The sequence below is a fragment of the Malaclemys terrapin genome, chromosome 1 (assembly GCF_027887155.1).
Source record: "Malaclemys terrapin pileata isolate rMalTer1 chromosome 1, rMalTer1.hap1, whole genome shotgun sequence".
NCBI classification, from domain to species: Eukaryota; Metazoa; Chordata; order Testudines; family Emydidae; genus Malaclemys; species Malaclemys terrapin.
In genome coordinates, this window is record NC_071505.1 from 29,735,095 (window position 1) to 29,748,543 (window position 13,449).

At 43.2% G+C, this 13,449-nt stretch overlaps 1 protein-coding gene across 9 annotated transcripts in view; it reads left to right on the forward strand.

The window, feature by feature from the left end:
• Positions 1–13,449, forward strand: part of KIF21A (kinesin family member 21A) — a 155,859-nt gene that overhangs the window by 109,016 nt on the left and 33,394 nt on the right. For 6 of the 9 annotated variants that reach the window (XM_054019002.1, XM_054019027.1, XM_054019051.1 and 3 more), the window contains 2 exons: positions 3,580–3,745; positions 4,379–4,399. In XM_054019002.1, the coding sequence (XP_053874977.1) occupies positions 3,580–3,745; positions 4,379–4,399 (187 nt within the window). The remainder of the gene's footprint in view (positions 1–3,579; positions 3,746–4,378; positions 4,400–13,449) is intronic. The other 3 variants (XM_054019009.1, XM_054019035.1, XM_054019044.1) reach the window with 1 other exon arrangement.

Sequence of the window (13,449 nt, forward strand, 5' to 3'; positions counted from 1 at the left end):
GAGGTTGGAGGCCCATTCTAGATCTAAGGGCATTAAATAAATACGGGAAGGCGCAGAGGTTCAAGATGATCACACTAGCAGCCATTATTCCAGGTCTAGAGCCAGGAGATTGATTTCCGGCCCTCAACCTATAAGATGTCTACTTCCAGATCTCGATACAACCATTGTACAGGAGATTCCTACAGTTTACCTTTGGGCAGGACCATTATCCATACAGACTGCTTCACCCAGGGTATTCTCCCAGGTTCTCTCCATTGTAGCAGCGCGCTAACACCGGTACAGCGACTGGAGTTTATCAGCACCAACCTTGATGCAGTCCAAGCATGAGCATTTCTCCCGCTACACAGACTCACCACCCTGGGATGGATGCCTCTCTAATAGGCAGGGGAGCTCACCTACACAACCACCAGGTTCAGGGCAAATGGCCTTCCACAGAAGTGACCCTCCATATCACTCTTTGGGAGCTAAGGGCTGTCAGGAACGCCCGTGCACACTTTTTACCTTTCATCAAAAACACACACACAAAGGTCATGACTGACAATATGACACACATATTTTCCATAAATCGCCAAGGAGGGTGCCAGATCTCCCTCTTTCTGCACAGAAGCACTCAAACTTTGGAGTTGGTGCATCCATGGTGTGCTCATCTCATCTCATCATGATGTGCTCATCTCAGCTGTCTGTCTACCAGGGATACAGAACGTGACAGTCGACAGTCTGTTGGAATTTTTCTCACGACCACGAATGGGACCCAATCTCAGAGGTGCTTTGAGATACATTTGCTCTTTGGGGAACCCTGACTACGGATCTCTTCACTACTTACCGGAACAAGAAACATCCTCATTGCTGCTCCAGGGCCGGACTGTGGAAACATTCACTGGGAGACGCTCTCATCCTCCCATGAGATGGGGACCTCTTGTATGCCTTTTCCCAGTTTCCTCTTCTATCCAAGGTCCTGTTAAAAATTCAGCAAGATAAAGCAAGAGTTATTCTGATTGCCCTCCTGGCCAATACAAGTCTGACACCTGACACAGATGGCAATATGTCCTCTGGTTCCTCTTCAGCCCATTCCTCACTTGCTCTCTCAAAACAATGGGCTGATCCTTCACCCCCACCTGCGGGTCCTCCACCTCCAGGATTGGCTCTTTCTGAGTTCTAAGGCTTAGCGGCAGAATGCTCTGATGAGCTGAAAGATGTGTTGCTACACAGCCATAAGTTGACCACTTGAGATACGTACCTACAAAATGGAAATGATTCCAAGTTTGTTGTCATTCTAAACACACAGCCCCAACCTCCTCTTCCCTCCCTCTGATTTTACACTACATTTTAGACCTCAAGACGTCAAAACTCTTATTCAGCTCCCTTAAGGTACATCTCGTGGCGAAAATGGCTTTCCACAGCCAGGTAGGCAGATACTCGGTGTTCACTCACTCACCGATGCATAGATTCCTTAAGGGCATTGGGAATCTCTTCCCTGCTCCAGCCTAGGATCTTAACCTAGTTCTCAGGGCTTTGACTAGACCTCCCTTTGAGTTCATGGGAACCTGCTCTCTCTTACACCTGTCTATGAAGACAGCATTTCTAATTGCCATCACCTCAGCTACACATATAGGAGAAATAGCGGCCTTGATGGCACACCCACCATTCATGGTCTTTTTTTTAAAGATAAAATAACTCTAAGGCCATATCCCAAGTTTCTCCCTACTTTCTTTGCACTTTCCATGTGAATCAACAGATCCATCTCCCTGCTTTTTTCCCCAAACCACATTGTGAGAACAGGGAGACGATTCTGTATATGCTAGATGTTAGAAGAACACTAGCATTCTACTTGGACTGGACTAAGGACTTCAGGAAATCCCCTAAGCTCTTCCTTTCATTCACAGAAAGATCTAAAGGCTCTGTGATATCTGCTTAAAGACTATCCAAATGGGTCTCTGGTTACATTAATCACTGTTATCAAGGGTGCAACATGCTGCCTCTGATCTCGTGGAGTGCGTATGGACTCTTGACAATTTCTACATTGGTCATGTGCTTTAAAGATATCCCTATCTCTGCAATCTCTAGAGGAGCAACTTGGGCCTCCTCCCACACTTTTGGAGAACATTATGCAATCACTGGAGATTTGGCCTCCAACGTGATCTTTGACTTCACAGTACTCTCTGTAGTAACAGACTCCACTCCGAAGTCCCAGCCTTCCATGGTGGGTCCTGGTCAGGAGTCACCTACAGTGGAGCACCCATAAGGACACTACTCGAAAAAGAAGAGGAAGTTACTCACCTTGTGCAGTAACGATGGTTCTTCGAGATGTGTGTCCCTACGGATGCTCCACAACCCACCCTCCTCCCCTCTACTTCAGAGTTCTCCATAGGGCTCTGCGGCAGAGAAGGAACTGAATGGGGGGAGGGTTTTGCCCACGCAGTGCTGGCAGATTACACGGGAGGGAGGGCACATGTGCAGACTCAACGGATACTGCTACCAAAAATCTCTGATTAGAGGCACAGGGGCGCACATCCACCTGGAGTGGAGCACCCATAGGGACACACATCTCGAAGAGCCATGTTACTGCACAAATTGTGTGAGGCACTTTGCTCCTCCTCCTGTTAGATGATTAGCATGTAGCAGAGCCAAATTTTTTGCATACTTCCTCCCTTGCTTGTGGTTTTTTTTTTGGGGGGGTTAGTTAGTTATTTCCCTTGTCACACAAAGGCCGGTTATAGCAGAACCTGTAGATTTAAGTTTTTAAAAAAGTATTCACTACAAAGAGGGAAAGGTTTACCAGCATCCTCTTGGGAAAACAGAATTGAAAGAGTGGCCTGAAAACTTAAAATTTGGGGAACTGGATTTCCTGATGTATCTGCTTATAGTTTTATAATTCTTTCCTGCAATCTACCTCACTGCAGGCTAACAAATATATCGATGTAGTTCCTCTTGTCCTTGAAAAAGACACTCAAGAAGATGTTTTATTGATGTACCTTTTAACTATTTAGTTTCCTCCATTTGGAAAACCCTTGCTGTAAGTTTTCCACTTTGGGCAATACTTTCTCAAACTAAATAAGCCTCAAAAGTCAACACATCTGTGGATTTGCTCCTAAAATGGCTTCTTGTGTAAGTTAGGTTCTGAGAGCTTTCCAGAGAAAACCGAATGTTCATGTAACGATCCTGGAAGTTTATAGTTTTAGTTTTTTTGTTTTATAGGTAATATAATAGGCAATAGATAAGAGGACTGCATTGTGGAAAAATTAAGAACCACGTTTTCGTGCACTTTGCTTGTGCTTCATTAGGTGCAAAAATCCTGCTTGCTTAGGGATGAACCCAATTTATACATTTGGCTTATGCCTAAATTGGGCACCTACTTGGGCGTGTGCACGCTGGAAAGTTTGACCCTGAGGAAAGAAGGTGAAACAGAAAAGCAGACAGAGGATGCCCAAAAAAGTTTGCCCACTAGTTACCTTTTAATATGAGGAGATGCAGCAGATTCAAATTGACTACTAAATTGCAGAAATCAAAACAACGTGTTAGATTTCTCATTTACTGACGACTTCTCAGAATGCTTTTAAAGAACTTGTCATTTTCTTATAGGGTCTCCAAGCAGCTCAGAAGGATGCTCAAGTTAAAGTTCTTGAAGGACGCCTTAAGCAAACAGAAATTACAAGTGCTACTCAAAATCAGCTGCTATTTCATATGCTGAAAGAGAAGGCAGAATTAAATCCTGAACTTGATGCTTTGCTGGGTCATGCTTTGCAAGGTAATTTTGGCATCTTATAAGTAGTGCACTGCATGTCAGGTTTGCTTTTTATGCATGATGTATTAGATATTTTAGGTCATTACTTTCTGAATAGATGCTGTATTTTAACATCTTACATTTAAAAATATACTCTGCACTTGATGTGCATGCAAAGCATTTTGAAAGTGTAATTAGGGTGACATCCCAATATTAAGGGCTTTATGTTATTATAGGCAACTTTATACCACCCTCCCTGCCACCATCCCCAAAAAAATGGTGTCCCGATTTTTCACACTTGCTGTCTGGTCACCCTAAGTGTAATGTCCATGCAGCAGGGAAATGCAGGAAATAAGGAAGTTTTGATTGCCACAATTTTTTTAACTCAAAACGTACTGCCTATCGTTTCAACAAAAAATTAATATTGACAATTTGGTATTATTTAAACTTGTAAACATAAAATTCTAAATATTTGTCCCCCTTCTCTCATCATATGTTTGTATTTTTTGAAGAAGGTACTATATGTCTGCTACAGCATCTATTCTGCTTTCTCTTAGGTTAAACTATGAATAATATAGTTTAATGTGGGATTCTTTTAATGGATCTGTTTTGATTGGAGTGTTGCTTTTTGTTTCCCTGTTGCTGTTATTTACACAGACCTAGATAGCATATCACTGGGTAAGTATGTTTAGCTTCCTGTGTACTGTACAGCTGCATGAGTTACTAATTGTTCATGTACACTAACTGGTGCATCCTAGAATTTGTGAGCGTTTGAACAGTTTGCATGTACTATTTTGTATACATACTCATTATCAACCAAGCTTAAAAAACACTCTTTCCTTTAGTGACACCACTTAAAAACACTCATAATAGTTGATTTTTAGAAGTTAAGAAGTGAGTGCAGCAAATACGGCTGTAGATAAAACCGGTTCCTAATTTACTTGTTAAAGAACCTGCAGTATGTTCATATATATAGCTCAATAGGGTATTTCATCACATTCTATTATTGCTGTAGCTGTGACAAATAACATTTGTATTTGACATAAAAAATAACTCAACATGCAGTTAATTTTTAACCTTTTGTAGATAATTTATCTTTGAACTTAAATGCTTTACAGAATGTGTATAATGCACACTGTATAACAGACTATTTTGCACTTTTATTCAAGACTTAATTTATTTTAATCATTTTGTTGACTCCGTATATATTTTGTCACTTTAAAATGATTAGCAAGGTAAGGAATATAAATTTAAAAAATTCTCCAAAACACCTCATTATTTTGGTTGCTCTCTATGAATACATCAGAAATACCTCAGGTTTTACAAAATCTGCAATTCCTTCTGTATAGTTTTGCAAAGTTTCTAACCACATTGAACTGTTTTATACTAATTTGTATATATGTTAGATAACTTTCAGGGGCAGGGTTTTATTTAACCCAGTGGTTGTTCATAGAAAATTTCGCATTTAAGGAGGAAGATGCCCCCTTCATTATTATAAGTCTGTTGGTTTAAACTATCATAGCTTTGTTGGCTTCATTGACATTGAGACAATTTTACACCAGCTGAAGATCCAATTCAAAATATGTTGTTGCATAAAGCTAGTATTCATTCAGCAATGATGTCAAAGATTATCAATATTATAGCTTGGATAAAATAGAAACTGGACAATTTAATGTTAATAACTTTTTATAAGCTTCAATAATAAGTGTAAGCTAATTAAGTCCATTTGAGTTAGAATAATATTTCTCCAACCAGCAGTCAATGTTGTAGTTTCTTCAGCTTTGGATATATTTTTAATCTGTCAAATGCATCTGGAGCATAGGTCAGGCACTTCTTAGAGGTATTCAAAATCAAAATAGATATAGAGATATTCTGCAAGTATTTGCACAGTGCCTTTCATCTGATAATCCCAGAACATTTTGCAAGCTTGAACGGTCTTGCAACGCTCCTGTGACATAGATTAGCTGTAGTATTTTCACTTTTCAGTGAGGAAACTGAGTCATGGTGAGATTAAGGCATCTGCCCAAGACAAGTGAGGAAACTTTTTCTTCTTTGAGTAGTGCTCTTATAGGTGTTACACTGTAGGTGTGCTTGCGTCCTTGTGCTGCTGATTGGAGAACTTTGGTAGCAGTGTCTTTTGGGCCTGCACACATTGTCTCTACTCATGCTGACCCACGATGCTAGCCAGTGTGCATGGGCTAACCTTCCTCAGTTCCTTCTCTACCATCCCTGGCTAGAGACAGAGGCATTAGCAGTCCATTAAGACTATCATCTTAATCTACATACTTATAGTTAGTTAGTCTCCTAGTTATAGTTTTCCCCCTTTCTTTATTTTATCCTTTTTCTTCCTGCCTTTTCTCCCCTATCAGGGACATTTTTCCCCCAACTGGGTATGCCCAGTCTTCTGGGCTTCAAGAAATGTTTTACTGGTAAAAAGTTGATCCTGATCATGGATAAGCACTCTCCGTGCATTCGCTACCTCAGAGAAGGCCACATACAACAGAAGTGTGGTCTTTGCCAACAACTCTGGCCAAGATTCCACAAAGACTGAGCTCCACCAGAAGATTATCTTCATGGAGGCAGCTCTCCAACCAAAGTCACATGGTAGCCTTCTAGATCTAAGGGCTGCAGGTCGAAGAAGAAGGCTGCAGACCCTTCTCTCAAATCATCCAAGAAGAGAGCGGGAAGCCACCATAGTGAGCCCCAAGATAGCGAATCACTATCTCACTTGGTATCTTCGCCAGCACCAAGGCCATCTCAGTCCGGCACCCATGGCTCACAGAAACCGACAGCGCTTGGTACCACTGACAGGCCTATGGACCCAATGGGTACAGGCACCGAGTCATTGGCACTGAAGGACCGGAGTAAGAACTCCTCTAAAAAGACACTCCCGGTATGCAAGCCCATATTGGTACCACCAGCGATGGCTTGCCCGGCACAGGAGCAACCGATGCGGACAAGATTCTCTCCCCTTCAGCACCGATGCCAGGACAATCGATATAGGCGGAACTCCGTCATTCAAGAGACCTTCGCATGCCAGCTGCACTGGAGTCTCCTCCTCTTGCTTCCGAGACCTCTGCACCGAGCCTCTTGAGACTGAGAGGAACAGAAAGCCAGTACTGAAGAGGAAATGACTCAAGGACAATATCCTCCTCCTTTCCAGATGAAGCTATCATGCCTTCTCCCCCATCTTTGGCAGACAACTTTCATCTCTTTCAGGAACTGGCAAAGAATGTGGCAGACACTCTCCAGATTCCACTGGAGTAAGTCAAGGCTATTCACCCTCAACTCCTTGATATCCTCCATTCTTCAGCCTCCTCAAAGATCTCTCTCCTGATTAATGAGGCCATTTTTGTGGGGAGGATGGGATAAAGTTGCCTATATAACATAAAGCCCTTAATATCGGGATGTCTGGTCACACTAATTACTCCTCCAGGCAAGAGCCATAGAACTACCTCAACATCCTAGGGGATGGCAAATCAGGGCACCCACTTTGGGGGGGGGGGGGGGCGTGAGCCAGTGCGATTGGCCGGCGCTGCATTGGCAGCAGGTGAACCACTGGCTCGGGGAGGCTACCCCCTGCTCTGCCCCTTCCACCCGAGGTTGAGTGCGCCCTGCACCCACTGCCCAGAGGGTTAGCATGCGGCAGTGGCGCTGCAGCCACCCCAGCCCCCCGGAGCCCACCAGGATCAAAAACTCCTTAAACTAGTGGAAGGACCCAGCCAATGTTTACAAAGGGATCCCCTTCTCACAAACATCATCGTCATTGGTCCTCACCACCAAAGCATCACTCATAGGGTGGAGTGCACACCTGAATGGCCTCACGACACAAAGCAAATAGTCACCCATGGAGATATTCCTCCATATCAGTCTCCTTGTGCTGAGAGTGATCAGGAATGCCTGCACCCAACATAGCCTGTATGTACTACATCAATCGGCAAGGGGGAGCCAGATCACCCTCCCTGTACACAGAAGCGATGAGATTATGGAATTGGTGCATCTGACATAGTGTTACACTGTCCGCGGTGTATCTGCTGGGTACTGAGATCTCAATAGCGGACATTCTCTGTCACAAATTTCCACACAATCACGAGTGGGAGATATACCCAGCAGTACTTCATGACCTATTTAGATGATATGGGACACCGTCTTTGCCACTCACCTGAACAAGAAGTGTCCCCACTACTGCTCCAGAGCGAGGATGGGATAATACTCTCTTTAGGTGCTCTCCTCCTCCCCTGGGACAGAGACCTTCTCTACACCTTCCCTCCATTTCCCCTACTGTTGAAGGTCCTGCTGAAAATAAAAAGGGGCAGAGCTTGTGCCATTCTGATTGCTCCTACTTGGCCAAGACAGACCTGGTACTCTTACCTATCACAGCTTGTGCCGTGTCCGCTGATCTCTCTCCGAGCCACTCCACACCTGCTCTCACAGAAAAAAGGAAATACCCTACATCCCAACTTGGGGATGCTCTGCCTCAAGGCATGGTTCTGTTTGGTTCCAAAACCTAGAACGCTCCTGTTCAAGAGAGGTACAAGAGATTCTATTACACAGTAGAAAGTCCTCGACACGATGCACTTACCTGCAAAAATGGTCCAGGTTTCAGATTTCGTGTGTGTCCCAACAAATCTCCCCAGCATTCGCAACTCTTCCACATATAGACTATACTTTAACTCTAAAATGGTCTAGTCTATATCTAAGCTCTCTGAGGGTCCACCTAGCGGCTATTACAGTCTTTCACCAACCTGTAGAGGAGTACTTAATACTCTCACATCCAACTACAAAAAGATTCCTCAAGGGCATATGTGACTGGGTGTGCATACTCCACACTGGGCAAGATAGGATTAACTCTGCATTATGGGTGGTGCAAGCCCCGCCCCCAGACCATGCTGGGCATGCTCCAACTGCTACCACAGTATAAAAGGGAGCAGCCCAGTTCATTTTAGGCTGATCACCGAGTAGAGAGGATGCTTGGTGGAAGCTCCAGGCCAGGAGCTGCTATAGCTGCAGACTGCAAGAGCCTGAGGACCCGGAGCCCAGACTGGTGACCTGCAACCCTCAATGAGCATCTGGGAGCTGGAGTTCCAGAGAGTTAACCCAGCCAGGAAACCGGGAGATCCCGTTGGCATAGCGATTGCTACCGCAGTAACCATGGTAGGAAGTAGCCCAGTAAGGCAGGGGGAGTGGTATCTACCACCCGAGCAAAGTTGGTGTGTTGTGGTAGGATTCCCCGCTGACTGGGTGATGACCAACCACGTTGCCGACAGGGCCCTGGGCTGGGACCCGGTGGAGAGGGAGGGCCTGGGTCCCCCATCACGATCACCACCCGCCCCAGGGAGCAGCCTGCTTCCCTGACTCTGGCCACTAGGCCACACAGCCCTGACCCTAAGGGCCATCTAGTCCATGCTGTTTTCAGCCCGAGGACTGTCTGGCAGACCATAACCCTAGTGGGGGTCACACCCCGCCCCAAAGGAGGACGGGGTGTGCATACCTTCCAATAGCATAGTAAACCTCTTTCCTCAAACTTGACTTCTGACCCCACATGGGACCTGAGCCTTGTACTGAAAGGACTGACTAGGCCCTTCTTCGAATCTATGGCCACCTGTTCGCTAACGTCCCTAGTCATGAAAACAGCCTTCCTGGTAGCGATTACCTCAGCCAGGAGAAAAGGAGAGATAGCAGCTCTGATGGCGCATCCTTCCCCACAAGGTTATGCTCAGACCACACCCAAAATTCATCCCTAAGGTAACCTTTCAGTTTCACATGAATCAGTTAATTCATCTTCCAATCTTCTACCGCAACCCTAACTGAGACAACAAGGAGGGCTATATTGCTTACCTTGGATGTCAGGAGAGCCCTGGTCTACCTAAGGACAGGACAAAGGCTTCAGGAAGTCCTCTAGACTTTTCCTCTCCATGGCGGAAAGATCCAAGGGCTCAGCAATATCAGCCCAAAGACTTTCCAAGTGGGTCTCAAACGGTGCTATCATCTGTAACTGATGCAAGTCCTGGCCCTCCAGAAGGGGTACTGCTCGGGAGTCACCTACAGTGGAGCACCTATAGGGGCGCTATTCGAAGAAGTTACTCACCTTGTGCAGTAACAATGGTTATTCGAGATAACCTTACGGATGCTCTACTGTAGGTGTGCTTGTGTCCCTGCCCTGCTGATTGGAGAACTTCAGTAGCAGTGTCTGTTGGGCTCACGCATGCGCTGTCTCTCCTCATGGCGCACCATGAGGCCAGCCAGCTAACCCTCCTCAGTTCCTTCTCTATCGCAGAGTCAAGACAAGAACTCTGAAGTAGAGGGGAGATGTGTGGGTTGTAGAACACCCACAGGGGGACACATCTCAAAGAACCATTGTTACTGCACAAGGTGAATAATTTCTTCTTCTAGTATTGCATCTAACTGGGAAAAATATTATGGTCTAGAATGACAGGGTGGCTGAAACTATTTTCTGCTGCCATAGGGCTCTTGCTTCCCTAAAAAGTCCTGCTTCCACTGATGGCAATGGCAAAATTCCCATTGACCTCAAGAGGAGCAGGATGAAACCCAAAATAGAATGCCAACTCCCTTCATCAGAATAACATTTATCCATATTACCCCATGCATAAGGCAAAGTGGAATTGTATTAATGCATTAAACCTTTCTAAACTTAGAAACAACTTTCGTTTAAAAGACCAAAAAAAGTCATAATTAAAAGAAAAAAAAGTGGTTTTGTCTCCTATGCTGAGAAAGCCATTCCTCTTCAGGCGCGCGCGCACACACACACACACACACACACACACACACACACACACACAAAACTAACAAGACAGCTGCACTGCTTGATTTCCCAATTCATTTTATAAATAGAGAATAAACCATATCCTGAACTACAAGTACAAAATTACAGTGGGTTGTGTCCACCACTATCCTGATGTGTTATTACAGCTTTGTAAGTCACAATCTGCTTGTACTACATGTTATTGCTTATGGTAGGACTTTCTTCCACCTCTCCTCTCCCTTTCTCATTCCGACTGACAATATAGCAACTCTTCATGAAATGTTGCTAGAGTGACTAATTTCTGTATCACCACTAGAATTGTTTTTCTCATTAATGAGATCTGGTCATTCGTGAGTGTGACTTGCAGCCATGAATGAGCTGATCAGTCTTGAGAGAGGAGGAAGGCAAGTGTCATTTCCTCGGAATTAAATATAATATCTCTCTGTACCCTTGTCAAACTAGTTACATTCTGACAGTTTGTCCTCACCTCCAAGATGCTCTGCTGTTCTTTGTCCATCTGCATCTCTGCTTTCATCTCCTGATACTCTTTCCCCCCCACATCTGGCAGGCTGCTCACCTTAATGTTCCCTTTGTCTCCTCTCTCTCAGAATGCCACACCTGATTTCACTATGCCACCTGTCACGGCCTCCCTCCTTCATGCCTGGCAATCTCACTTCAAATCCTGCCTCAAAACCCATTTCATTTGGTTAGTACTACATGCGAGTCTCCACTGAGGGGCTTCCCAAAGTCCTTCCTGGACTTGGATTATAAAACAAACATAAAAAGGAGTTAATGTAACAAGACAACTCAATTGAGTCCACAAATAAAACCTTCTACTGTTTCCCCCTCCACAGCATTTTTGATTGTCTGGCTTTTATTTTGTTGTGTTATCTATGAAAATTCAGTTGTAAGCATTTTGTGGCAGAGATGCAGGGTTAAATTCAGCTCTAGTGTCCATGTGTCACTGAGAAATATGTTAATTTTATCCTCAGTGTTTTGGAAGTCTTGCTAGAAAGAAAGGTATTCTTCTGTCTTGTCTTTCCTCTCTTCTGCAGACACCTATTAATAAAATACTTACAGAAGGCTCAATGTGGTCTCAAAATCTAAAGAGGAACAAAAGGAGAACATCTGAAGTAGTATTCCTGTTACTTGTCTGTCTTTGTAATATTGTTATTTTTATCCAATAACTAAAGTTATATTGTTAAACTAGTACAAAAGTTGAGATGCATCACCTGGGTTTAGGTTGACAAGGTCTTTGGAGATTGTGGAAGCATTTTTGGATGTGGATAATCTGATGTGTACAAAAAGGCAGCATTTGAATTAGCCCAATTTACTCTCTACTGTATTTGGTTCAGCTGAGCGCTATCTTTCCTATTTCTTTCAAAATAATGAACTTTGATAAATATATAGACAAACCTGGCGTAACATTGATACTAGAGCTGATAAGGAATTTTTCGATGAATCTTTTTGTCAGAAAAATGCTGATTTGTTGAAATGGAAACTATGGGAATGTACAGGGTTAGATGAAAGTTTCATCAAGAAGTTTCTCAGGTCTAAAGATGGAATTTCTAGAGAGAAAGAGATTGAGATGCACCACAGAATCACCCAGTAGTTAGGGCACTCATTTGTGGTGTGTCATCTGGAACCCGATTTGGATCAGACACTTGAACACAGCCACATCCCAGGGGAGTGTCCTGACCACCAGGCTGTTGGCTATTCTGGGGTTTATAAATTTCGCATCCTCTCTTGTTGGAGCTATCTTGCTATGCCTATTTCAGAGCAGGGACTTAAATCCAGGTCTCCTGTATCCCAAGGGATATCTAAGAAAACAAGTAAGGAAAATTATAGATTTTATTTATTGTTGTGTAATAAAGTGACTTTAGAGTTCAGCAAAACAATAGTTAATCCATGGAATTATTTGAATGTGCTGAATAATTAAGGGGCTTGACTTAAATATTGCATCTACTGCATTTTTTTTAAAAAAGAGTTCTAAAGTAATACTGTACTCAGTTAAAATGCAAATAAGTGCTACTGCCTTCTTGCATAAGGCAACACATTATATTGTTCTGGTTTCCTTTGTCACATTTCTTAGTTTTTGTGTGTTTAAATTACATTGTTTTTAATATCAAAAGTACATAAATACTGGACTGATTGACTTAATTTACCATCTTGCATTGTTTGCATGCAAATTTGTTAATCTGATGTTTATGATTTACTGTTACAGTGAATGACATGCATGCTGGTGTTGTCTTATGTGAACAGACAGATGTTTGTATCTGTTTTGTTAGAGGAGTCAGTTCTACTTCACAGCCTCTTTTTGCACTTAGTTTAAATATAGAGTTTGTAGCTCTTTAGGGAGCTGTTCTGCAATGTAAGAGGGTGGTATCATACTCTTCTAAAATTTAAATGCTTGTATACTAATAAAGTGCTTGCTTTTGTCAACCCAATCATTGAAAATAGTCCCAGCTCACTTAGCTAAAAGAAATGGAGGGAAATTTTTTCCTCAGAATTAGGAAGTGCCTTCCTATATCTGAGTAATTTCAAAAGGGGGGGGGGAGAGAGAGCTGTCATGTCTATTATGAATGTGTTTCACACTACTCACTATTAATCTTTTCTTTCTGTCTTTCCTTCATTTTTCCAGCATTTCCTTTATTAGTACATCATTCTGTTTTTTATACTTCATTGATAGTGCGCTGCAAAAATATAGGGATGCTCTTTGACACTATAGTCTTAGGCTGAGATTTTCAAAGGAACCGACGGGAGTTAGTTGCCTAGCTCTCACTGAAATTCAGTGGGAACTGCCAGTGAGCTCTCTTGAACTCTTTTGAAAATCACCACTTTAATATATATTTCCTCACTGGAAGAGAAATGTAGATGAATTAAATGTATTCACTGTTTTCTAGGAAGCACTTTCAGTCCACGTACCTATGATGCATGAGCTTTCTGACGTTATCTTTTTGGAAAT